At 36.9% G+C, this 25,700-nt stretch overlaps 5 protein-coding genes across 11 annotated transcripts in view; 2 read left to right on the forward strand and 3 right to left on the reverse strand.

Annotated features, from left to right (window-relative positions):
- Positions 1–443: 443 nt before the first annotated feature.
- On the reverse strand, positions 444–2,921 carry LOC129353951 (carbonyl reductase [NADPH] 1-like). The gene is made up of 5 exons (XM_055023402.1): positions 2,909–2,921; positions 2,304–2,417; positions 1,744–1,952; positions 757–810; positions 444–642 (listed from the first exon to the last, which is right to left on the reverse strand). Exons 1-5 carry the CDS (start codon positions 2,919–2,921, stop codon positions 469–471), a joined length of 564 nt encoding a protein of 187 aa, XP_054879377.1. The 3' UTR covers positions 444–468.
- Positions 2,922–4,158: 1,237 nt separating this feature from the next.
- LOC129353950 (carbonyl reductase [NADPH] 1-like) lies at positions 4,159–10,579 on the reverse strand. Of its 2 annotated transcripts, none has more exons than XM_055023400.1 (7): positions 10,347–10,579; positions 9,724–9,856; positions 8,231–8,400; positions 7,902–8,009; positions 7,115–7,323; positions 4,897–4,950; positions 4,159–4,795 (listed from the first exon to the last, which is right to left on the reverse strand). In XM_055023400.1, exons 2-7 carry the CDS (start codon positions 9,834–9,836, stop codon positions 4,622–4,624), a joined length of 828 nt encoding a protein of 275 aa, XP_054879375.1. In that variant the 5' UTR covers positions 9,837–9,856; positions 10,347–10,579; the 3' UTR covers positions 4,159–4,621. The 2 variants fall into 2 exon arrangements, with proteins under 2 accessions (XP_054879375.1, XP_054879374.1); XM_055023399.1 differs by having other exon boundaries at positions 10,419–10,574.
- A 977-nt stretch (positions 10,580–11,556) lies between these two features.
- setd4 (SET domain containing 4) lies at positions 11,557–16,586 on the forward strand. 2 transcript variants are annotated; one of them, XM_055023396.1, is made up of 13 exons: positions 11,557–11,623; positions 12,438–12,525; positions 12,602–12,697; positions 12,820–12,857; positions 13,120–13,208; positions 13,286–13,522; positions 13,675–13,734; positions 13,804–13,933; positions 14,040–14,214; positions 14,621–14,699; positions 15,038–15,118; positions 15,734–15,857; positions 15,932–16,586. In XM_055023396.1, the coding sequence occupies exons 2-13, from the start codon at positions 12,450–12,452 to the stop codon at positions 16,103–16,105; spliced, it is 1,359 nt and encodes a 452-aa protein (XP_054879371.1). In that variant the 5' UTR covers positions 11,557–11,623; positions 12,438–12,449; the 3' UTR covers positions 16,106–16,586. The 2 variants fall into 2 exon arrangements, with proteins under 2 accessions (XP_054879371.1, XP_054879370.1); XM_055023395.1 differs by having other exon boundaries at positions 13,675–13,933.
- Positions 16,564–23,464, reverse strand: cryzl1 (crystallin, zeta (quinone reductase)-like 1). 2 transcript variants are annotated; one of them, XM_055023397.1, is made up of 13 exons: positions 23,281–23,464; positions 22,933–23,010; positions 22,442–22,514; positions 22,277–22,321; positions 21,451–21,519; positions 19,750–19,883; positions 19,556–19,667; positions 19,389–19,409; positions 18,435–18,533; positions 18,233–18,348; positions 18,030–18,135; positions 17,054–17,099; positions 16,564–16,961 (listed from the first exon to the last, which is right to left on the reverse strand). In XM_055023397.1, the coding sequence occupies exons 1-13, from the start codon at positions 23,344–23,346 to the stop codon at positions 16,865–16,867; spliced, it is 1,062 nt and encodes a 353-aa protein (XP_054879372.1). In that variant the 5' UTR covers positions 23,347–23,464; the 3' UTR covers positions 16,564–16,864. The 2 variants fall into 2 exon arrangements, with proteins under 2 accessions (XP_054879372.1, XP_054879373.1); XM_055023398.1 differs by lacking the exon at positions 19,389–19,409.
- Positions 23,465–24,278: 814 nt separating this feature from the next.
- itsn1 (intersectin 1 (SH3 domain protein)) overlaps positions 24,279–25,700 on the forward strand; it is a 55,692-nt gene continuing 54,270 nt past the window's right edge. For all 4 annotated transcript variants that reach the window (XM_055023364.1, XM_055023366.1, XM_055023365.1 and 1 more), the window contains exon 1: positions 24,279–24,433. The gene's annotated coding sequence lies outside the window, so the exon portion shown is untranslated. The remainder of the gene's footprint in view (positions 24,434–25,700) is intronic.

The following is a 25,700-nucleotide window of genomic DNA, read 5'->3' on the forward strand; positions in this document are numbered from 1 at the left end:
AAGAATATCTTTTATTGTCATCTGTGTGTGCATGTAACAGCCAATGCCTGAATCCAAAATGTCAAATAGGAGAGAAAAGACAAAGGGAGCCAGTTTTTCCCTTGACCTTTCCTCTGTACTGTTTCTGAGATGTCCAATCACAACTCTTTGGTGATATCGTGGTGAAGCCTTTTACCAAGATAAAAGGCTTGGTATCTGGGTAGTTGTAGTGACTTTTTTTGTGAAACTTTGCAATTTATGGTGTTGTTGCTAAGAAGGTTCTTTTGTTACTTATTTCAATAACAGGGTACACCGGCTTCCTCCCACAATCCAAAAACATGACTGTCAGTTAATGAATGAATGAATGAATGAATGAATGAATGAATGAATGAATGAATGATGGACGGACGCATTGATGGATGGGTTTCAACCCCTTCTTAAAAAATCAACAGATTTTTGCCTCTTTGAAGACTTAAAGTCATCCAGTTTTCACCACGACTGAACTTTCTTGTCAGACACAAACTTTCCGTGAGGTTCTGTAGTTTCAGGCGGCAGAAGGGCAAGATATGCCGGTGTGACGGCGCCCTCATCTGGTGACTTGGCTGCTTTCTGACCAGCCATGTCGGTGCGCACCCATCCTGGACAGCAAGCGTTCAGCAAGATCTGAGAAAAGGAGCTTAAATAAACACGAGTGTGCCTAAACCATGACTGAAGAGCCAGATAAAGACCGAAGGATTATAAAATCTAACATTTAAAAGAAATTTTGTTGTTCGTTACCCCATCATGTGGTCTCTCCTTGGACAGACATCGAGCCAGGATCATGGACAGAGTCTAGAGCAAAACAAACATCAGAAGTTTCTTTAAGGTTAAACAAAGTTGAGTAATACTGTCAGATTGGCCCAGCATTAGAATATTTGAATAATATAGAAAATCTTTAATTGCTAAACTGATATTACTTAAAATTTGTTACTACCAAGATAGTTGAAATTAGTTTTATCATCTATAGAAATTAAGAGATTTCTTTGTTTTCAGATTTTCTGAGTTTGAGTTCAGTTTCACTTCATTTTACATATTGTGTAACAAAAAATCATTAAAGTTATTTACAAATAAAATAAATTGTAAACAAAAGAAGAACACTAATAAAGTATATTTACTCATTCGGGGAGTGAGTGGAAGCATAAACTTATTTTTACACCAACCCCTATGACATCAATAGCATCATCAATAAATTACTATTCATGTTAACTTGGTTATAATTGATGAGGGTGAAAATAGTTTGAAATTATTGCCTGTACAGTGGCTCATTGTGCAAACCAAAACAAATAAAAACATTAATATTTTACTATACTATAGTATTCTTTCTTAGTATTTTCTACATCCACATCTAAGTCAATCCTTTTTAACATGTTCAAATTCTTTCTACATCAATGCAGTAATGATTGACAACGTCATTAAATAGTAACAATAACACTGATAAAAATAGTAATGACAGTAATTATTTTTTATACTGATATGCAGTGATGACCATCTTAAAAAGTTTGAAATTCAAATAAAGAAGTCTTTCTTTTTGTTAAGCAAAGCTCTTTTTAGTTTTTGGCTTTAAACAAAATCATTTTCTGTTTGTATTTACGTGGTGCAATATAATTTAAATTAAGCAGACATTTAAAAAATTGAGTGATGTGAGTCCAGTCACATTAGTGGCGTTACAAAACTTATCCTAAAATTTGTTTTCAGTGTGAAAGAACCAATGAAAACTGATCTTACAGTCAGTCCCAGTTTCGACACGCCGTATGGCATTTCTGGCCAGCCGTCTTGCTTGTGCTCTCCTTTCTTGGCCTTGTCGACAAATCGCTGCATCAGGCCTACCAGCTCGTCCTCTGTGATGTCATCGCTACGGAAACGCTGCTGAAGCACCGGGCTGCACTTGTTTAGGGTACAGGCACTAACAAAGCTTGAGACGTTCACCACACGACCTAAAAACAAATGCAGAGATGACTTACAGGTTACCAACAAGTTTCTGGAATACTACAACAGATCAAAATAGATTTGTTCTCTCCATTAACTACAGTTAAAATGCTTAGTAGGGAGGTAGTAAGATGGGGTGCACCAATAAATCAGTTCCAATTTCCTTAATTTTAGGCAGCTGGCTGATATTTACATGTCATCCGCAAATGTCTAAAAATCAGTTGCTACATTTTGCGACTTTTCCGACAAAAAAAAAACTGGTATCGGCCAAAATCAGAATTTGCAGGTCAGGCTTTTTAACGATTGCTAATCGGCCAGAAAACTTCCATGAGCTGCACCCAAAGAAGTAAAGCCTTTACCTGTTGAGTTAAAGATAATTTGGCTCAGAAAATGAGTCAAGACGTCTCTGGCAGCAAAGAAGTTTGTCCGTAGGGTCACTTCTGCCTGGACAGCCACCGGAGTCGTGTCTGCAACTAAAGACAGTTTATAAGATCTGAATGTCAGTCCCTTATTACACAGTGGCTTAAAATAATATTCATGCTCTTGGACTTTGCGGTTTTCATACAAAATATGATGCATTTTATTGTAGTTTTGTGTGACAGATCAACATAAAATTGATCTGTCACATAAGGACAGATCAATTAAGGATGTACTAATCCACTTTTTTCCCTTCTGATACAATTTCTGAGGTTTAGTATCGGCCAGTAACAGTCCAAAACAGAAAAATAGCTGAATCGACTTGAAACATTTCTTTTTTTAAACACATACAATAATGTACTGAATTACATATTTATTTGACATCTATGCACCAGTAGAGCACACTTTCATACACCAACAACTTCACAAGCTTTGTCCAACATGAAAAACAACACAACTTTAATTTGTTCAGCCAATGCGGTGAGGGATAGAACAGCCAATGTAAATGAATAATGAAAAACTGAACACTAAAACAACAGGTTGCTACCTTGGTCAAACATCTAAAAAAATGTTACAAATCTTTCAAATGGTTCAGATATTGCAATTAGGAATTCTAAATATAATGTAAAATAAATAATAAAGGGTGATGTTGCTCAGAGCACAAAACATAGAATTAGACTGAGTAGATCAGCCCTTATTAATAGGGCACATTATCACCGATACCCAATCTAGATTTTTTTTCAAAACTAGGACAAATGCAGATATTGATATATCGGATCAGTGAATCTTAGCATTAATGTGACATGGAAGGAAATAATACTATGTTTTTAATTGTTTTGTTTTTTTGCTGCCGTTTTAATTATTTATTTATTTTGTTTTGCTTTGCAGAAGAAAACCATCCTCATAATTAATGCTGCCACCACCATACTTCAAGGTAAGGATGGTTGTGTTCAGACCAGTGTGAGGTGCACAGCATTTGGCATGGCAACAGAAGAATTTTGATCTCATCTATAATATTTTTCTCCACAGGATTGCTATTATTCCGGTTTTATGCAGAGGTTTCTGGTGTATTCCCGATTGTTCTTTGTATATTTCATTAATCTGAGTATAATACTTTGAAGTTTATAGGACAGCATCAGTGGGATGAAATGCTTCTGTCATCAAGCCTTATTTATGACATTCAATGGTAAATGTGATTTTAAACAGAATTTTACAAAGGTGAACCTAGACATTCTAATCCAAAGTGCCATTTGATGCATCTAGTGCACTTTGCACTCATAATTAGTCATAGACAAACAAAAGGGAAGTGGTAAAAGTTATGTGAAGGAAAATAATTAACTCGGTCTTCATGTTTGACACCTGAGAGGTATAAACTCTATAGTGAACTGCTGTTGTCTTAGTCCATCCATCTTTTCATTGTCAACCTAAAGTATAATTATCATTTATTCATTTACCCTAAAAACACTTGTTTTCAGTATTCACAGATTCACCCATTTGCACATTTTCCAGAGGAGCGTAACTCTAAATTACTTGAGGAAAACCATCCTATCTGCATTGTCTTTCTTTTTTGTTATGTGAAATTTTCAAAATTTCACATAAATTAAAATAGTAAAGAAATGCAGTTTAGGAAGATATGCAGGTACCAGGGCAACTTGGTAATCTAAGAGTAACGTTTCTCTTCTTTGATGCTGATTGGCTGAACCTGCAATCAGGATGAGTTGGATCAGATCCAACTCATCAAGACCATGAGTTGGATCTGATGACCCAATACAAAATAACTGCAGTCAGAAACCGATAGTTGTTTTGTCAGTCACTTTATTTGTATTTTTGATCAAGAGCTGCTTCAAAATCTTTAATAAATCAATGCAGTTAGAAAAAAAAAATTTTATTGTAGAAAAATATTTTCACTTTTTATTTTAGAACAAGTAGCTTCATCACATTAAGGTAATTGGCAATTTTCCAATGTAGTAACAGTGAGAAATAATAATCAAAGGCAAAAATAAAGTTGGTCAGCACTTTAAACATTCAAATACTGAAGATATTTGAAGTAACAGGCACAAAAACATCACGTTGGTTTGATCATTAAAGCAATAAAGCATCTCTGAAACATGACCTACAGAAGAGTATTATTTAATATAGAAGACATGGGTTTATTATTAGATTCCCGAATGGTAATGTTGCTAAAATATGTAAATAGCAAGAAAATGTGACCTTATTAGACTAGTACTTGGGTTTTAAACATGAGCTGCTTGCAGGTTTTTCACCACGGCTGAACTTCCTTCTCAGAGACAAATCTCCCGTGGGGTTCAGCTGCTCCTGCCGGAAGCAGAGCCAGGTAAACCGGTGTGACGGCGCCCTCGTCTGGAGACTTGGGGGCTTTTGGACCCGCCATGTCTGTGCGTACCCATCCAGGACAGCAGGCATTGAGCAAAATCTGAGTTATGGTAAAACACAAGATTCATGCTAGCAGTTTGACTTTCCTAAACACCGAGTGAATGGAAATGATAATTAAAAAATAAAGTCAAAGTGAGATACCCCGTCATTTGGTCTCTCCTTAGACAGACGACGAGCCAGGATCATGGACAGCGTCTGAAGGCACACAGAACAGAAACAGTTCATGAACAGAACTTCAAGCCTACTAATAATCTGAAAAGTAAGGTAAGGTAATTTTATTTATGTAGCACACAAGGCAATTCAAAGTGTTTTATGTGAATTAGAAAGAAATACAACAAAACAATAAACCAAAGGAAAGAGCAAACGAAGAAAAAAGAAAAGCAAAAAAGTATAACCCCATATTTAAGAATAAGTAATCCATGATTTATAAGCCAATAGGAGTTTCTCTAGATTCTAAGTTTGCTCTCATTCATGAAGTACATGCTCCTATTTTAAGTATATGTATTCCATAATTTATAAGCTAGAAGGAGTTTCTATGGATAATAATAAGCTAAATATTAGTCTAAAGTAATTATTGTGTTGGTTCACCATCTTTGATTCAATAAAATAGATGATCGTAAATGTTAATCTAAGGTAGTGAGTGGTTTCTCTAGATGAGTTTCTAAGTTTGATCTATTTCTGCAATACATCAACTAAATGTTCCTGTTCTGGGCTGCTAAGCAGAATAAGGATAGCTGGCAAAAGATCCAAGAACCTGAAACAGTTGACAGTAATTGACTGGTTTAAGTGGATGCTTAAGTGTTCTATCATTTAAGGACTACAGAACACCAAACCTGCCATATCAACGACTAAATACAGAAATAAATAACTAGCTTAATAAATAAAAAGTGTAGTAAATAAATTAATGTATCATTAAATGCAATAAAATTTTAAAAATTTATTCCATAGTAGATCAATAAATCAGAAAAATTTATATTTATACTTTAATCCAAATATAATTTCTCTCTATGTTCTTATTCTCCATTAACAAATATTGTTTCTGAGTTTTTTAGCAGATTTGATTTAAATGCTGTATTGTTTCTTTCCAGTCCCTTTATTTCCTAACAAATATATTTTTATTTTTTTCTTATACAGTTTTCTGTCAAGTTTGGATAGCTGCTTTTGATGCTTAATTCAAATTTTTGGCTGACATTCAGCTTCTTTGTGTTTGTGCGCATGTGTGTGTGTGTGTGTGTGTGTGTGTGTGTGTGTGTGTGTGTGTGTGTGTGTGTGTGTGTGTGTGTGTGTGTGTGTGTGTGTGTGTGTGTGTGTGTGTGTGTTTATACTACTAATTAAATGTGACCACAACCAGACTTCTTTGTGAACGTTTTGCAACCCCAAAAACCCCAAAATCCCCCGATACTCAGAAGAAGAACATTGGCATCATGAAGCAGCACATTGACGGTAAAAGTGATAATGGATGCTGCCATCTATGGATCGATTTTAAAGTTATTGAGCAACTGAAGATTGTAAACAGAAGAAGGACAGAACATTGACTTTAAGAGCAGAATTATGACACCTCAACTAAATTATATAAAAGTCGGATAAAATGTGACTGTTTTGACTACTGAAATTTGAAAACTGTCTGATATGTATCAGATTTTGGGCCACCTATGGAAGTGACACAAATCACTTTTTTTGGGAGGGTGAAAAGATTGCAATTGGCAGACTGCGATTAAAAGGTCGGCTTTGGATCTGATTTGCCAGTAGTGTGAACTTGGCCTAAGTTTTCTTATCCATCGCAAAGTAAAAACACAGGGAGAAGCTTTTTGGAACAGCGTCCTCTATGGACTGAGGTCCATCTTGTTGGAAGTAGATCCTAAACTCAACCATGATCACCTGGTACATGACTGACCAGGCTCAATCGTGTTCAAGCTTCTTGATAAGGAGCTGGAACAAAAATCTAACTTCTCTCATGTTGTTGCTAATTAACTTTAGTGTTTTGAGGATTTGACATTTTAAGGACCTCAATGTTAAATTAACATCCTCAAGCATTTTTAATAATTCTTGATTTATCTGAACTCAAAGCAGCCCACAGCAGTTGATCTGTACTGTGCAAATAAAAATGTAGACTTTATGATAAACAACTTTTTCCTACATAGAAATAAAAATATTCAGAAAAGTTGCTTTTATGTTAAATATTTTAATAATGCTGCAGCTACAAATGAAGTACAAAAAGCAAAACGATCTTAAAACTGGTTCCATGTAACCACTCAGGTCATATTAGTTGGAAATTAAAATTTATTTTGTGATCTGTAACATTTAAATATGAAATCTGTAACAAATGATGAATAACATTTCACAGCTCTGTTTTTCCTACCGTCAGTCCAGTTTTCGAAACTCCGTAGGCCGTATCCGGCCAGCCATCTTGCTTGTGTTCGCCCTTTTTGGCCGTGTCAACGAATCGCTGCATCAGTACCGCCAGCTCGTCCTCTGTGATGTCGTCGCTACGGAAACGCTGCTGGAGTTCTGGACTGCACTGGTTCAGAGTGCGGGAGCCGACAAAGCTGGAAACGTTCACAACACGACCTGAAAAACAGAGAGGACATGAAAAACTATGCATAGCATAAACATAATGTAAGATATCTGTGTTCACACAGTGAATAAATACATCATCCAAAATATAATGGCAAGGTTCTGAAAACCACCTGGTGGACAATATCAATATTACCATCATGGGTCAAGAATGGACCCTTGAAGAACTTCATATGCTATGTTTTATTTAATTATTTTAAATGTATTGTTTCATTCGTAGATATTTCTATAAATATCCATTTTCTGTCCATTTTCTCTACAGTCTATTTAAAGGTAAAATAGTTATGACATAGGGATTCTCAGCTGAAACTAGATGACAAAAGCAGAAAAGAATATGTTTTTAGAATCTAAAAAATATATACATTTAGTTTTTTTCCCCTTTAATTTAATTAAATATTTTTCTTCCGTTTTACTTATAATAATTTGTAGTGATTAAAAGAGTTCATTTAATTTACATCTTCAAAATCAAATATGAACAGTTCCTCAGAAACATTTTTGATTTTTTTTCCACCAAATGATTGACAGGATGATCAGAAACTTGTATCAAAATGGAATGAGATCTGACTCTGTACCTCCAGCTTTGATGAGAGGCATGAAGTGAGTCAACATGTCTTTGGTGGCAAAGAAGTTGGTCTTCAAAGTGACCTCAGCCTGAGTCCCAAACGGAGCCGTGTCAGCCACTAAAGAGTCAACAAGATGTTAGAGTCAGGTATGAATCAATTCTAAAAGCAAAAACAGACCATTATTATTAGCACAACTGGAAAATAAATTAATTATTTTTGGGTATTTCACGTATAGAAATTTGTTGTTTTCACACGTGATTTTCCTTTGGAGTAACTACAGGTATGTTTCCACGTGAGTTTAAATCACAGACATTTGATGTGCATTATTCTAAAGCTACCTTTGAAAGCTATCCCGGCGTTATTGATGAGGATGTCCACTCCTCCGTACTTCTCCTTGAAGAAAGCAGCAGCTGTTTTAATGCTGTTCAGGTCGTTGATGTCCAGCTGGTGAAACAGGGGCTTCAGCCCCTCTGAGGCCAGAGACTCTACGGCCTCCTGACCTCGACCGCTGCAAAACATTTCCATTTATCTTAGTCAAATGTTAAAAATGTAGGTTATCTACATGTTTAGCTGCTAAACAGACCCATTTTAACTTACACCTGGTAACAAGGATACAAAACTTTTTAAGTACTTAATGATAGGGGTTAATGATTGCAGATTTCTTACTGATCTTTAAGAATCCTGACCTGCCAATTCCAAATAACTAAATATAGCAAGAAAGTCACTGTGTTGGTTGACTATTGTTAACTGCAAATGTGCAGACTTGACCTGGTGGGTCTGTCAGTCAGTCTAACCTCTCTCACAGCAGAGCAAAAAAAAAGACAGTGATTAATTTTAAGAACTTTGCAGAGGTAGATAAGATTAGTGGATCAGATCGGACTCATGTGCAAGTATCAGCCAATAGTCGATTTTTGGAAGATCAGCCAATATTTACATGAGGAAACTGGTCTTATTTACATCTGCAAAGGTCAGAGAATTAGCCACTGTCCTTCAGTCTATCACGTCACTGTTAACATTAGTTACCCTACTGCCGATTTAGTGACTTTGTTGCTAAATTTAGTGACTGTTCAGACAAAAAAAAAGCAGGGGGGGAAGAAGTAGCCAAAACTACAATTGGCACAGCCCTAATTATCCATCCATCCATCCATACATACATACATATTTTCTGTACACCCTTATTCCTACATTTGGGCGAGAGGCAGGGTCACCCTGGACAGGTTGACAGTCTATTGCAGGATGCAACCCTAATTAATATTATGTAATTTAATTTGAAATTATTAAGTAGGAATAATGCACATTAATTGACATTTCTGTAAATGTGCCAGAATTAGACAAAAGTCTGTTTTTCTTCTGTTGTCCCTGGTCAATGCTCAATTTCTCCTGCTAAAAACAAACAAAGGTTACACAAACAAGGTTTTAATGACTTAACTACCCAAATTTTGTCAACTAACATAAAAAAAATGTATACAAACAATAAATGAAAAAACTAAGAAACTACAACCCAATTACCATAAAATGTAGAAGAAGTAATTAAAATTAAATTAGTCCTTCACAAAGATTTTTTTGTTAGTTTTTCCTCAGTGCTTATTCTTTGGTGAAATCTGACAGGAGGACTCAGCAGTCGCCCAAAAATAAGAGAAAAATCAAATCAAATAACATTTCAACACTAAACCTCTAACAACATGTCAGTTTTTTACTGAAGTTTCTTACTAATTTATGATTGTGAACAATTAGGGTGGAGAAAGCAACAGAATTCAAGGAGGTGAAATAAAAGTAAACTTTAAGAGAAACAGTTTATTCTTGTTCAGATGTTTCCATGTGAGCCACCTACACATCTCTGGAAGTGAGGTAAACATCCCCTTGGAACTGCTTGCAGAGCGATCTGACGATGGCAAACCCAATGCCTTTGTTACTTCCAGTGACAATGGCGACTTTGGTTGACATGACTGTGGTGGGAGAGAGATCTGCGCACAAAGTCCAACAAGCTACACATTAACAAACACACACCTAAAAATTACATTCCATCTTTCAAACACACACCTCCAAGATGAAGGTGCTGACATTTTGATGAAAGCAACAAGTCTCACAATACTCATAAGGTCAAAGATTGTAAACAGTACGGAGCCCACTTAGGGACAAGGGTTAATAATAATCATTTATTTTTATTATTATTATTAATTGTTATTATTATTGTGTTCCATCGCTATTCATTTCTAAATACAGATTCCACAATAGCATCTCACAGCAGATGGTAGCATTAGCCTACCCCATGAAAATAACTCAATATACTCCAAGCAGTACGAAATACGAGCATTTAAAAGAAGCTCAAATGAGTCAAAATCACTTTAAAAAAGGCGACAGACTATTGAGAAGTGACAGGGGTAAACCGTCTGCTGCTTGTTACATAATAATGACTTTCACTTTTTGCATGCGAGCAAAATGAAAGTGCTTTACCTAAAGCAAACAACGCACAGCCATAAAAACAATGTTCTCAATAACGACTGCAGTTTATTGAAGGCGCCTTACTTCAGCTTGGAGAAGAAGCTGGAGGAGAAGCAGCACCGAGCACTAAAAACACCAGACTGGAAAAAGGAAGCGTCCAGAGTCAGGTGGAGCTCCACAGGAAGCGGAAGTGATAAACAGGAAATACATGATGTCTGGAACGAGACATCATCAAAATATATATTTCCAACTTAGTCGCAAGTCAAACACCACTTAGTTCAATGAAACATGACACAGGACTGTGCACAAATAACCACTCATAAAAAGTTGATTTTTCCCACAGCGCCCCCTGCTGCCTGGGCATCGAAACTGTGGTTTGTCTGATGTGTAAAGGCAAACAGCCTACCAAATGAATATAGGTCTATTAGTTACATGTTTGTTATGAAAAGTAAAAACAGAAACACCTATACAATCATTTAATTTGATATCTTATGACTATCTTTCTGAAAAAAGTGGAATTTAAGACAAACTAATCAAACATCAGAGCGAGCCCAGTTTTATTAATTAAAAAAATATATATATTTTTAGCAAACCAATTCATTAGAACAATAAATTGTGTCTGATGGAATCAGTGACCGTTTCATCCAGCTCAGACAAACAGAACAGATTTTACTGATTTTTTGTTTGTTTGTTTTAAATTAAACTATACATTTAATTTGATACAAAAAAATAAAATTCCAAAGCAATTAGATAGACTATGTTAATATGGAAGAGTCAATCCTAGACTCAACACGCTGGACATTATCTTTTATTAAAATTAAATAAACTGATAACACTTCAGGGTGCATAAAAAATATTTTATTTCTTCAGAAACAAAATTATTTAGTCTCTACAAGATGAAACAGTGACGTCTTTTCATTTCTCCATAGGTTTTTCACCACAGCTGAACTTCCTTCTTAGACACTAGTTTTTCCTGGTTCCCGGTGGGAGCAGGGTCTGGTATACCGGAGTGACGGCCCCGTTTGGCCAAACATACAGTCGTATTTACTGTCTGTAAATACGACGTTACATACAGTAATGATCAGAACCAGGAGAAAATGAAAATTATTGTTTTTTACGTTCTGTTCGGCCCGAAGCGCCTGAGCCTGAGCATTTTAACCACAAAGCCGTGTGTCGGCGCTGATGACGGCCAGCCGTACTGCGCAGCTTTAACACGCATACCCGGAAAAATAAAGAGGCAAAGAATCAAGCAAAGCATGGATAGAAAATCCAACATTGTTTCTTGACCAGTAAGTGTTTTATTACTGGAAACTCAATTAACTTAACTGCGTTTATGAACAGTAGCTGTTAGTGTCCGTATAATATGTAATAAACCAACACAAACTGAGACGGTTTTCATTTAGAAATGTGAGTTCTAGTTATATGTGGTGCTGTTTTTGTGTCTCATAGCTTAACATGGACTTAGCCCATTACTTAATCAAGTCACATTAAACATTAGTGCAGACTAATGAAGCACACTATGCCTTTAATAGACCCAGGGCAAAATATATATATATATATATATATATATATATATATATATATATATATATATATATATATATATATATATATATATATTATATAGATATATATAATATATAAATGTATTTGAATACTCATTATTTCGTAGAAAGAATGCTGCCTTTACATGAAGTGAATAAGACAACCTCAGGTTGGATAATAAGAGATTTCTCAAATACGACGTTACATACAGTAATGGTCAGAACCAGCTCACATTATGCGCTCTGTTCAGAGCATGTTGGATTTCTGCCAGACAGACCTTTAATGACAGTGTTACCATATGGGTGGTTTGAGCTGGTCAGGTCTAAGTCTAGCAGTATATATTAAGGACAATGATATAGCCGGTAGATTAGAAGAATCACAACACCTATTGTTTGGTAGTAGGACAGTTTTGTTATTTGGGTCTGAGTTGCATTCATTTTCTGTCTGCACACACTGACTTGTCAAACAGAAAAGTGTGAGACTTTTTTGTTCTTTTAAAATATGATGAACTGCAATGTAATTTTAAAATGTTTTTATTATGCTTATTTATTACTTCAGCTGGTGAAAACCATGAAAGGTCGGAATGGCAGAGTTGGAAGAACTGTGAGAAAGAGGAAACGGAAACGGGAACAATCCGTCCGTCCAGGTAGGCAAAGAGTCACTGCAGTAAACTGATTGATCACAGAAACAGGAACAGTCCTCATTTCCCTCTGATGTTCCAGTCTCTCTAAGTCATCAGCCGCAGTACATCAGGCTGATGAGGTTTCTCCACCGGAGAGGGTTCAGCTCAACGCTGCTGCAGCCTGTTCTGTTCTCTGGTATGCCTGGCTGTTGGATGAAGTTTTATTTTACTTTACATATTTAAAGGAGAGCTTCAGAAATGTATTTACCTCTTGTTTACAATGATGCAACCTGACAGTTTGTGTTTGTTTTCATTCAGACACAGGCAGAGGCTTGCAGACTCTCCAAACTATAATGGTATTGTCTTCATATGTTTGTAATACTATAATTTCCTTCCAATTTAAATAATCTAGAACAATTTCACATGTTTTCATGGTACAACCTTAAGATGGGGTGTTTTTGAAGATAGAACAAGACGAAATACGTTCTAATTGTCAAGTAGAAGAAAAACGACACATGGCTTCTTTTTCTTCAGCCTCCTAAACCAATAGTTGCCTTCAAAAATCAGCTGATTAGTGTGGCGGATCAAAACTGACACAATTAAAATGTTGCTCATCAGCCAGGGGAGCTGGTTGTTTCTCTGCCAGAATCCTGTCTACTTACAACGTCCACCGTTCTCAGTAGCTACCTGGGAGAGTACATCAAGAGGTAAAGATGCAAAATTGCTAACTTTGTCATAAATGGGGTGATATTATTTGCAGTTTGAATCTTTATCTTGTCTGTAGTTGGAAACCCCGCCTTTCTCCTCTCTCTGCGCTTTGTGTATTCCTGGTGTGTGAGCGCCAACGTGGGGAGGCCTCTGATTGGTTCCCATACATCAATGTGCTGCCCAGCTCTTATGCCTGCCCCGCATATTTCTCAGATGAGGTGGTAGACGTCCTGCCGGCTGGCGTGAGGAGGCGGGGCTTAGAGCAGAGGGAGGCGGTGCGTGAGATGCACTCCTCCAATCAGGAGTTTTTCAGGTGAGTTGAGCTTTGTTTTCTGTTCGATGCTTGATTTTGCAGTGAGTGTTGGTCTATACATGACATCCCAGTAAAATCTATTGGTGTCTGTAGTTGTAGCGTGTTAAAATGTGACAGCTAAAGGAGTATCGTGTGTTTGTTGGTCTGTACAGGACTCTGCAGCCAGTTCTGAGCCGACCCACAGAAGATGTGCTGACTTATGAAGCTCTGAGGTACACAAACACACTGATGGTCACCAAACCTGGTTCAATCTGCTATTTCAGCTGTTCTGGCTCCTTCAGGTGGGCGTGGTGCAGCGTAAACACGCGCTCTGTCTTCATGTCCCGCCCATCCAGCTGCTTCCTATCTGGACCTGATACTTACGCTTTAGCTCCCTTCCTGGACCTCCTCAACCACCGCCCTGATGTCCAGGTAACTCAGACTTTTTCAACATGAAATCACTTTAGATTTTGTGTCGATACTCGTTTTCCATCTGAACCATATTCATAGTTGGTTTTATATCATCTTTTCCCAACAGGTAAAAGCGGGTTTTAATGAACAGACAAAATGCTATGAAATCAGGAGTGTCTGCGGTACGCTGCGCTACGAGCAGGCATTCATTAACTATGGTTCCCATGACAACCAGCGCCTGCTTTTGGAGTATGGATTTGTTGCCATGAATAATCCACATAGCGTTGTGTATGTGGAACCAGGTAAGTCGTAAACATAGGTAGAAGGTCTGGTTGTAGTCAAAGCCAGTGTCATAATAAATAATAAGTTTTGTACAAGGGTGCCCCAATAAATCAATTTCAATTTTAAAATTTTGGGTGATTGACTAATACTTGCCTATCAAACCCATCATCCCCACTGATTTGATCAACTTCTGCAAGTATCTGAAGATCAATTACTGTTTAGCTATATTTAGTGACTTTGCAAACAGAATTGGCCAAAAGGTAAGTGATCAGTTGGAAAAGTACAATCAGTGCCCCCCTACTAGTTTTGTAGTCTATTAAGACAATGTTATAATATCTCAATACATAAAATTAAAGTAAAAGTTCTTAATGGAATAAATTTTGCACAACATCCTAAAAATGCTAATCTTTTTCTGTGGTTCCTCAGACTTACTGTGTGACATTTTAAGAGGTGAGAAGAGTTTGGATCAGAAGATGAAGTTCCTCAGAGAGAATCATTTCCTTGAGTAAGTCTGTGCCATAAATGGTTCCATGTTTTATTGCTACATTGACTTGTTCAACTGGTTTACGTTGTTTCATGAAAAAACTGTAACTCACCCTCCTATGAAAGCAAAATACCGACCCTGACAAATTTTCTAAAGAATCCCACCAAAGTGTGTGGAGCAGCACTGTTACGGTTTTAGATTAAATATTGCCAATCTAAACAAATGAACACAAAAATGTTACATTTTATAAACAATATGACTGAACCCTAAATAACCTGTTTAGACAGTAAACTTTGAAAAAGCAGATATTAAAACTTTTTTTGAACAAACTTTCATTTGTTTCTTGTCCTTCCTGACAGGAATCTCAGTGTGTCCAGTGAAGGCCCCTGTTGGAGGCTGATGGTGGTTCTCAGACTGCTGTCTCTGCCACAAACACTGTAGTATGATGACATTTTCATCTGTCAAACTAACTTCATCCCATAGGGAGTTGGTGCATTCCTAAAAAGTCTTAAATTTATGCATCTAAAATTAATCCATTGAAATATAACTAATTTTTAGAAATGAGTTTGGCCTTAAATATGCTAATAAAATGTAAGACTTCTGATTATGACATAGTCTTACAAATACTATGTAGATGTGTTTTTTATTGGGACTTTTCTGTCAAATATTTGAGCTGCTCAGACATCTACATTGCTTTCTGTGACTCAAAGCGGTTGCAGCTATTGGTAACTAGCTGCTAATATACCTTTGCTATCTATTTATAGTTAGCAAAGGTAAGTGATAATATATAGGTTTCATTTGCCAGTAATAGAAGCAAGATGCTATCTGGCTTTTTTGCTTGTATCACGGGTAAAAAAGCTTCCTCTACATCCCTCTATGTGATAGCTAGCTTGTTTTTGTGACACAAGTCTTCATTTTCATTCATAAGTCTTAAAAAAGTTGATAGAACCTACAGAGAATCTGGTCCCACAAATGTGGTCTTTCAATCACACTTGCTCAGCTTTCTTCTTGACCCAGCTTGTGTGCCAAGTTTTGGTTATATTTGTGTTTTTCAGCCACCTATGGAGGCCAGCGCTGCTCGGTCAGTTTATTGATGAAAAGACAGAAGCGAGAAGCAAACAGACAGCCAGGACTTTATGTCAACAGCTGCTGAAAGATACACGCATAGCTCTGGATAAGGTGCACATAAACACAAATCAAAGTATATCCTGGAATAAAAATGGGACTGAAATGTTTCATCTTTCTGTGTTTAGATCTCCCAGCTTCTGGGTCAGTGTGGGGGGCCAGTCAGGGAGCAGCTGGAGGTGGTGAGGGAATTGCGCCAGGAGGAGAGCTGGATCTTGGAGAGCTGTGTTAAAGCTCTTAAAGACTCTGTGACTCCAGTAAAAGAGACTTCCTCATGCAAAGCAAACGGAGTGATGAGCTGACTCCTTACCGGTCTTCTGTTCACACAGCTGGTGAATCATACTTCTTCCTGCCCATAAAGCTGCTAAAAAGACATTAAAAGTGCCGGTTTGATTCATTTGCAGTTTTCTGGACAATCACCGATCTTTAAAATATTCTGACCTGCCAATTCTGATTTGGATGAAAAGTTGCTAAAAATCTGAAAATCTGGCGCAAAGTGTTTTTGTGGATGTGGATAAGGTCAGTTTCTCATGTAGAAATCATCAGATCACCAGTTTTCCAAAGTTAATGATATATAGGCCAATTTAACGGTGCACCCCAAAGAAGAAACATCAGCTTCCATCTGTGGCGCTCCATCACAAGACATCAGAAATTATTTGAAAAGTGCCTTTCAAAAGATTTCATATGCCTCGAACATTTTTTTAATAAAATTTTTGAAAGAACATAACCATTTTCCAACAGCAGACACTTCCTCCTCTAATTCCTCACATGCAATTTTATTATGTTACTAACATAGTTTAAACAAATATCCATACAAAAAATGCATTTCTTTCTTGGAATCAAAGTACATTGATTAAATAATTTCCATGTAGAGAAATCCTGAAATACTGTTTTTTTTTCATGGGTTCAAACATTGTGCAGATCACTGAAGTGTCGACTCTGGAAAAAAGAGCTTTTTGATGTCAGTGTAATTTTTAAACAACTGTTCACAGAGTCTTCATTCCCATTGTGAAGTAAGTAAAAGATTTGGACCCAGAACTGAATGAGTTTTTTTTTCTTGTTCAGAGCTGAACGACAACCTTTTTCTTGGGATGACGCTGGACAGTCTCCATGGCAACTGTGGCTTCATACAGAGGAACAGCGTCCTCTGTCTGAGGTCTGCAGGGAAGAGAAGCCAGATATGATTATGTTGAACGTCAGTTGATGTTTTCTCATATCTTATATACAAACGGCACGTTTTCCAAAGTTACCTGAGAACTCCAGCTGACATCTTTTCCACAATGTCTTTCAGAATATCTAAGAACAGCTGTTAAAGACTTTATATGCAGCCGAAGTCAGAAGTTTACATAGCTAATTATTCATTATTGGTCTTTGAGACTTCAGTTGAACTGAGGGTGGAATGCTTTCAAAAGAAATTCAATCTTTTTGCTTTTTATTCTTTTCAAACAGGACCTAGCTTTTTAGATATAAATCACAATAAATTCAAACTTGTGAAGCCAATTATTGTTTTTAACTTTAATGGGTTAAACTTTCTATAATACCCCCTGCAAAGGTGTGAAAGCATACATACTAACATGCAAGCATGAGCATGTTATAAGCAAGATAAAACAAAAAACATTAGCAAAAAGCGTTATTTAATCCTGTTCAGGCTAGCACAATTTCTGATATGGAATGCAAGTTAGTGTTTGCAATGAGCAGGAAGCTAGTGAGTAATGGATTTCTAACCAAATCCATTACTGTAGCCATTATCAATTGCCTGACTGATATGAAACTCTGTTTGGACACTCATTTTCTAAAGCTCAACAGCAACAAACATAACTACTCATTACCAGTCCCAAACCCCTACTACTATCTTCCTCTCCCTCACTCCACCAGTCAAGTACTTGGCCACTCCTTAATAACTTCAAGACTCAACAACAGCAATAGCGTCCTTCATGGACTTCCCTCTATGCATCTGCAAGACCTGCAGTATATCCCACCTACCCACCCCATTTGACTCCTCCTCAAAACAACAGGAACTCTGACTCTCTGTCTACCTTCAAATCATTACTCAAAGCTGGCCTATCCATAATAATCCCCTTAAGTTTCAACTACTATTCTTTGTAAACTGCTATACAATTTTGATGTATTATAAGAGAATGATTCAAATGAATCATAAAAAGTCCCAAATAATGATGGGATGAATGCAGATGATGAGTAGAGGCTGTAGATGTGAGGACAGGATACGGAGGTACCGTCCTTGCTGAGCTGATGAGGTCGTCCAGACTTCAGGGTTGAGGAAAGACACGGAGGCGGACTTTAAATGCAGCAACCTGCAGTCTGGAGGATCCAGCTGCAGACAGAACAAACATTTCATAACCAACATGTTTATGTAGAACTTTAAAGTCTAAATAAGAGGAGCTGCCTGGATTTGACTGCAAGCCTGTTACCTGCAGGTTTTTGTGGGAGGTGACCCAGTGCCCTCCCACTCCAAGCACACTGATGATGTCATGCTTATGGGGAAGTAATTTCTTATCCTCCTCCTCTTTGTCTCCGTGGAGACAAACTTTAACAAAAAAAGGCCTATGTTTTATTATTAAAATTATATTTTAAACAAAGACATGGTCATCCTGAAGTGTAATTTCAGTTCACCTCCAGAATCCACGACTATATCCACTCCCAGTCCTCCCGTCTCCTCCAGAACCACCGATAGCAGGTCCGATGATCCGTTATGCACCGGAATGACTCTTGCTGTATAAACAATAACAGAACCGCATAAAACACTGAACCACTCTGGCTGATTCTACAGTTCAGCATTCTCTATATCCTAAAGTCCTACCCAAACATTTTGACACAATGCTTTGATAACATTTGCATCCATTTTCCTGCATTATTGTTGGATTATAGTTAATTATAGTTATGAAAAAAAGCAAAAACAGGCAATAAAAAGAATAAGAAACTTTTGGCTATACTAGTTAAAAGTTCACCTGCATACAGCATCTGATTCTCTCCACAAGGTGGCACCAAAATTTACATTTAGCACATTTCCATCTCTGGGCTTCATACGTGAAATAAATATTAGGCATTTTCAACAACTAACTTGTTGAAAATAAAACAAGTTAGTGTGTCAGAAGACATGAACAAAAGGCCCACCATTAGTTTTGACAGAAAATGAAACTCAAATTTTATATAAAGTAAAACATTTCAAGCCTTTGACATATTTTCGATGACTTAAAAAAATAAAAACTCCACATTTATTGTTTCCGAAAATTGTACTGTTACATAATGATAATTTAAAAAATTTCTTTTATATAGTGAAGATTGTTGACTTGGTCAATGTCAGTACCAAAGAAGCTGGATAGTCACACAGTTCCATAACTAAGCATATTCATGGAAAGTCATGTGAAAGGAAAAAGTTTGGAAGGAAAAGAAGCATCATCAGCAAGGATAACTGCAGCAAACATCAAAATTACATTAAATAACAGATTGAAACATTTCACTCAGTGTGTAATAAGACTATGTTAACATAAAAGTTTAACTTTCTAAAAATCTGTAGAAACTATGGAACTATTTCATTTTAAAGCAAAAGTCAGAAAAATATCTCACCTACTAAAGGGTCCTGAATGCCTAAAGAAAATATGAAGGAGAGAAAAGAAGTGAAGGAAGCAAATACACAGCTTGAAAGTGAAGGAGGAAAATGAGCAGTTGACAGCGACAGGAAGCTGAATTAAAATACAGGAGGTGCGGTCGTCAACACGGTGGGGGATACAAACCTACGCTGGGCCGAAGCTGCTCCAGGAAGGCCTGTTTCTGCGGCGAGTGTGACGTGGTGAGCACCTTGACTCCATGGTAACAGGCCAGCTGGACGCACATGAGGCCGAAAGGCTTCACAATTACAGGAGATGAGACCGTTACTAAACCATACTGCCCCGACAATGCAGTTCATCCTCAGACTGACTGTACGTACGCTGGACCCGTCCATCACCAGGAGTGTGTGTCCAGCTGCCATGCGGGCGTGTGTGTGTAGGGCAGTGTAGGCACAGATGCCGTCACGCAGAGCTCCTGCCGCACACAAAGAGCTGAGCTTCTCTGGCTTTTGAACTGCAGAGAACAAACAAAAATATGCAGGTTTTACCAGGCTTAGCTAAGGTACTCACATCCTTTGAATATATTTTTTTTACATTTTCATATTAGGAATGTTCCATAACTAAGCATAATTTTTGTGGCTGAACATGAGAAAGCAAATCATTGTAAAGTGGAAGGAAAATAAAGTTAACACCAGATGCTTTATCAGTCCTGAGCTACTCTATGTGTGTAACATAGCAGCTATCATTAGGATTTGTAATTAGCTTACATCATACCGGTGTTATTTTGGTTATTGATTTTACCTTACAGGAGTACCAGACTGAAAAAACTAAATGTGGATTTTGAAATGCAGAATGGTATTTAACATGGTCATAAAGCTTTAACTATGTGAAAGTAATATCAGCTGATTGCCCTGTGTCATTTCATTTAATTTGTATTATTAATGTTATTTTAAACATGTACAGACATTTTAACTGGTTAGTTTGGTGTTTTTGGGGCCCTCTGATGGGCCTTGCACTGGCACTGCATGGTGATATACACACATACTCTTTCCAGTTTTGAATATTGGATTGAGATTTGTTCCTTGGTCTTCATAATTCTGTTCTCTAACAAACTTTTCAGGCTTTCACAGGATAGCTGGATTTATACAAAGATTAAATTGGACTCTATTTACCACTTTGGTAGCTTCTGAAAGCAAAGAATTTTAAATACGGCAGTAGTGATCACTACTAACTAAAGAGTTAAATTCCGCCAACCATACAAATTAAGTTGTACTAATCCTATAGGCATTTAGCGCTAGTGCAACAGTTCTGACAAACATGGTATTTTGTGAAAGCTGGGTTAAAACTATACCAGTGCAGTAATTAGCAGAAGAAAACCAGTCACTTTAGAATTTATTCAGAAAAAAATATTTAGGGGAAGTTTAGTGTGCGAAAGATTTTAAAAATTAGCAAAACTAACAAAATAATTTGCTTCACCTGTGCTACACATTGGCAGAAGTGAGCCAGAAGTGTCTGAGTGTCCTATTCCATACGCTTTTGATAATAATGCAGTAATTTATGTTGGTCTATCACATAAATTAAAAAAAAAAAAAAAAAAAAAGCACTGAAGGTTTTAGTTGTAATGTGACACAATGTGAAAAAGTTCAAAGCATGCCAATACCTTGCAAGGTACTGTTTTTATGACAAGCATTAGGATTCTTGGATGTCAATAACAAGCAGAATTTCTTTAATAGTAAATGTTTAATTTACCGACGTCTTTTCTCAGGTATTCTACCTGGAGGTGCTTGGGTTATAATATCTGATGTCTCAGACCAGATGGTCTTTTGACTCGAGGTGCTTTCAGTCAAACTGCCAGCTGAGCTTCACTTTAGATTTTAAAGTACCATAAATGCCAATGAAAGATGGCACTCATGGTGCCGTTTCATAACATCCATTTATCCCACCGCCTTTGAAAGCAGCCAAGAGAACAATCTGGCAATTCATGTATAAGCTGCCCTCCTCTGAGCCTGTGTTCTTCTGACTCCTTATAGCAGATTTAAAGTAAAAAAAATATTTAAAAAAAAATTCATTAGTGCATTTACCTATATAGTACTCATCTATGTCAATGACTTCACAGAGTCCAGAACAAGGTGAGTCCAGAGGAAGAACTCCTGGAGAATGAAAGGAGGAAAAATTATGACTAAAAAGTCAACAAAAACCACAACATTACATAGGAAACTAAAACCAAAATGTAAAATAGCCTATTTTGTTTTTAGAATAGAATATGTTTTATTGATCAGCATGGGAAAATTGCTTATCAGTTGACAAGCTACTTCATCCAAGGTGTTAAGTATTAATAATACAAATATATAAAAACTAAAGTATATAAGCTGAACATAAAAAAGATTTATGGAAAACTGAATCTTCAACAAGCAGAACTGGAGCCGCAGCAATCTTCTACAAAGGCATTACAAACATTCAGGTGACACAGAATCATTATGAATTAAAGTATTTAATTTCTTCAACTATTTATTGAAACGTTTACATAAACAAATGTTTTTTGTTTGTTTTTTGTTAGGTTTATTGGAGCTAAATGTGGGAGGAGTCAAATACTTGACAATTTCCATACAATCTGCTTTTAATTGCCTTTTAACCCAGTTAACTTCTGACCAAACTGCATTACTTTGAATTCAAATCAGTAGTGATGTACAATACTGCACATTTTAGATCTGATCCGATATGAAGTGAATAACATGGTTTTACTCCCATTTAATTACTTTTTTCAAAAAACCTTGGACAGATGATGGACAAAGTTTATAAACTGTGGATTTTTTCCTAAATAAAGAACAAAAAAATCATATGCTTTCATTTTTTCTTTTATTCCTCATCTAACTTTAACAGGCCAAGTTTCATCTGAAAGTTTCTCACCTACAACCTCGTCCTCTGGCTGAAAGAAGGTCACTTTGGGTCCAACTATGAGGGAAAAATAACACAGACTGAGCAGTTAAATTCATGGACAGAAAGCTCCCTCAGACCACAAATGTGTGTGTTTGTGTATAATATAAGATTTTCTCAGTAAGCATAGTTTGATACCTTGAAGGACGACACCTGCCACCTCTCTGCCAACAGGAATCAAATCCCTCTGGATCCCCACTTCCTGAATCAACTTGAGGAAGACAGGTAAGTTACTTTACTGCTCATTAATTCAGCCATTAACGAGCAAAGAGTAATTTAAAAAAACAAAAATGTAGAAAAACAAAAGTAATTTACATCTATTAGGTACCAAAGGAATACCAAGCAATGTCACTTACTTTTCATCTTCCTCCTAATTGATGAATTAAATCATTTCAAAACTGGTTTTTGTATTTGTTCCGCTAATCTATACTCAATATGAACATTTGTTTTTTGATTAGAAACATTTAAGTATGCATTAAAATGCATTCCTTGCTCTCAGCATGGGAAGCTATCTGGTTAGGAGGTGTGTGCATTTGGAGACAACAAACATTTATGAACAAGCAAGTTTCCACAAAACTTACAGTAGCTTCTCATCCAGTACTTTATAATTTATTTATTTATTTTTTTACCTTGAAGTCTAGAGGGCTGAGTCCACATGCTTTGACCTTCATTCTGACCTGATGGCTGCCTAAAACATCTGGGAGAGCCTGGAGAAAAACAGAAACATGCCAGTTAAAGATGCGTGTTGTGATCAGACAATAATAAGATGATATTGTAAAAATTACATCGGGGATTCTTATTTCTTCAGAATCCCTTCCTCTTTTAGTGATGCTCCAGCTGTACTGGGAGCAAAACAACCCACACCACAATTCTCCCACCACCAGGAACATCATTTAGGAGGAACAGGAACAACCAAAGCTTTTTAGTGCGCTGAGGTCTGCATTATTAATAGTGTATGAATTTAAAGCTCAACTCACCGTTTCCTGAATAACAAACTTGGGCTCAGCGCCGCCCTCTGCAGCTCTGCCGTATAAACCTTTCATGTCGCCCCGAATTTAATTCATGAACTGAAACGTCGATTTAAACCCTGCAGCTTTCTCTGAATCAAAAGCAGAAAACACAGACGCTGCTTTTCAGGTCCTGTTTGATTTGATCAGCTGATCTCTTCTTCTACTGCGGTGGCAAACTAAAGCAATGACAACTCCTCCCTCTACTGGAGAACGCAACAAGTACAATGTATTGATGCATTTTAAACTTCCAGGAACCTTTATTAAGCTATTAATAAACCTCAAAAATATTTCCCACAGTTTTCAAACTGTAGAACTATTTATTTTTATACATTTCAAACCTTTGCATCGTAAAGACAGACAATTTCCACCCCAGATTAATAACCACAAGTGACATTTGGCTGCAGATCATCATATGTCTGAATCAGAAGATGGACTAACTTCGACCACACCAGCTCAACATTATGAATATATTGGTATTCATCAGGCACAGGAAATCAAATGCAAACAATAACTGATCAATGGTGAATGCGACCAACGTGTTGTAATTGTCCAATTGTCTCCGCTTCTTATTCCAAGTGTCAGTTAATAAATTAGCGAATTTATACAGAATAATGTAATTCAACGTTTTCTGTATTACATTGTACGTCGTATGTACCACTACATGCATAAAAAAGGACATCGCAGCTAAAATAGAAATCAATCAACATTTTCGGTTTCTTATTAGGCCGAACCAAGCCTTTTTTTAAATTGTATTTTGTTTCCGTATCCATAAAATTATATTTTTCTGGGTTTTGTTTAGGAAACAACGGACTTAAGGAGCGCTTCTAATCCCCTTGTTTTACTATAATTATGTGGTTCAGGTGAAGGCAAGACTCTCGCGATATCGCTTAATACCTTCCAAAAACCAAAAATCGACGAAGTCTCGCGATATTTGCCTGGCGTTACCCCATTTTCCAGCTGTCCCTCACTCGGTTGGGATTTCTGAACCACGGGAGAAACACCGGAAAGGCTTTTGGTGATAAACCGCCGCATTTTGGGAGAATACGTCACAATTTATGGTGACACAGACACACAGAGAGTTACTTTGTAGAGCTTTTAAAGATGGAAGCTGAACTATGAGGTAAGTAGAGCCTGTAGAGAGTGGTTGATGTGAAAGAATGTCCCTCAGCGGGCTGAGCTTAGCCTACATGCTAATTCTACTGATAACGGTCGGTTGGCCAGTTTCTCGTTTACTACAAGGAGTAGTTTACTAGTTTAAACACTAAATTGTCATATTCGCTATTTTAGGCTGTGCTTGATATATATGTTACGACAAGAACAAGATTGTAAGGCGCTCACAATGATGGAATTAGCCACTATGCTAATGTAAAATCACTGCATCTCCTCTGTGACCCCCGGAACACTGACCGGAGTTACTGACGGCTAACCTCTGGCTCTGACCACGTTACCCTATTTAAGAGAGAAAATGTGTGGATTTTTTTCAGAAGATATTTTGTCTGTACTAATCCTCCGTTCCCAAACATAAATATTGATGTTAATCTCAGCTGTCAAATCCAATGAAGGCTCCGAAATCCTTCTTATAACCAAAAAAAGCTATTGTAGGGATTTAAGACCATTTGCGAATCGAACTGTATAGAAAAGAGGAAGCGAGAATCCGTTCTGGTGCTGTAAACGCTCTCCCCTCACAAGAGAGCTGGATCCACTCCCTTTAAACCTCACCGATGTGTATCTTCATCGGTTTATGGGGGATAGGAGGCTTACAAAGCGGAGTCCGTCAGAGCTGGTCTCCATGGTAACGCGGATGCTGACAGTTCTGTTGAAAGTTGGGGGGCAGGGTGACAGGGTCCCAATCAACTAGACTTGGGACAAAGCGTTTACAATGTGAAGCACTTCTTCACCACCGCATTGCTGTTGATATATTTTTTAAAAATTATTATTATTGCCACACAAAATTAGAAATGCACCGATTAGAACTTTGTAGGTCATTCCTCTTTCTCTTTAAGAATAATAATTTTAGAAGTTATAAGAGTAACTTTCAAAATATGTTCATACACATCCTGCTATGAGCAGGCATAATTATTTATATTAAGAGTAGAGGAAATGTCACTGTGTATGTGAGGAGTAGTTGCTACAATGGTTACTACTGTTTTGCAAAATGAAGAAAAAAAAAGTTCATTTCACACTCTCATCATCATTTTACTTTAACTATTATATGATTATAACAGCTTTTAGACTACATTTATAACACACTTGGCACCTTTATTAAAATTAAGTGAAAGGACATCAGATTTATATAGCACTTTCCAAAGACGCTTATTACATGTAAATCATCTTTATTATGTTTAATAAAGCATGAGGGGTCTCTGTGGAGATATTCCCAGAATTTC

The sequence above is a fragment of the Poeciliopsis prolifica genome, unplaced genomic scaffold, assembly GCF_027474105.1.
Source record: "Poeciliopsis prolifica strain line A6 unplaced genomic scaffold, Auburn_PproV2 SCAFFOLD099, whole genome shotgun sequence".
Classification (NCBI taxonomy): domain Eukaryota; kingdom Metazoa; phylum Chordata; class Actinopteri; order Cyprinodontiformes; family Poeciliidae; genus Poeciliopsis; species Poeciliopsis prolifica.

Coding starts and splice junctions, on each gene's coding strand:
- cryzl1 (XM_055023397.1), bottom strand. CDS start 23,346: ATGAAAGGTTTATACGGCAGAGCTGCAGAGGGCGGCGCTGAGCCCAAG. Junction 21,520..22,276: donor GCCAGAGGACGAGGTTGTAG/GTGAGAAACTTT, acceptor TTCATTCTCCAG/GAGTTCTTCCTCTGGACTCA. Junction 17,100..18,029: donor TCAGCAAGGACGGTACCTCC/GTATCCTGTCCT, acceptor AGCTGTTCTTAG/ATATTCTGAAAGACATTGTG.
- LOC129353950 (XM_055023400.1), bottom strand. CDS start 9,836: ATGTCAACCAAAGTCGCCATTGTCACTGGAAGTAACAAAGGCATTGGG. Junction 8,010..8,230: donor CGCCGGGATAGCTTTCAAAG/GTAGCTTTAGAA, acceptor TTGACTCTTTAG/TGGCTGACACGGCTCCGTTT. Junction 4,951..7,114: donor TTTCGAAAACTGGACTGACG/GTAGGAAAAACA, acceptor GTGTGCCTTCAG/ACGCTGTCCATGATCCTGGC.
- setd4 (XM_055023395.1), top strand. CDS start 12,450: ATGAAAGGTCGGAATGGCAGAGTTGGAAGAACTGTGAGAAAGAGGAAA. Junction 12,858..13,119: donor AGACTCTCCAAACTATAATG/GTATTGTCTTCA, acceptor GTTGCTCATCAG/CCAGGGGAGCTGGTTGTTTC. Junction 14,700..15,037: donor AGAGAGAATCATTTCCTTGA/GTAAGTCTGTGC, acceptor CCTTCCTGACAG/GAATCTCAGTGTGTCCAGTG.
- LOC129353951 (XM_055023402.1), bottom strand. Junction 811..1,743: donor TGTCGAAACTGGGACTGACT/GTAAGATCAGTT, acceptor GTTTTGCTCTAG/ACTCTGTCCATGATCCTGGC. Junction 643..756: donor AGGAGAGACCACATGATGGG/GTAACGAACAAC, acceptor TCCTTTTCTCAG/ATCTTGCTGAACGCTTGCTG.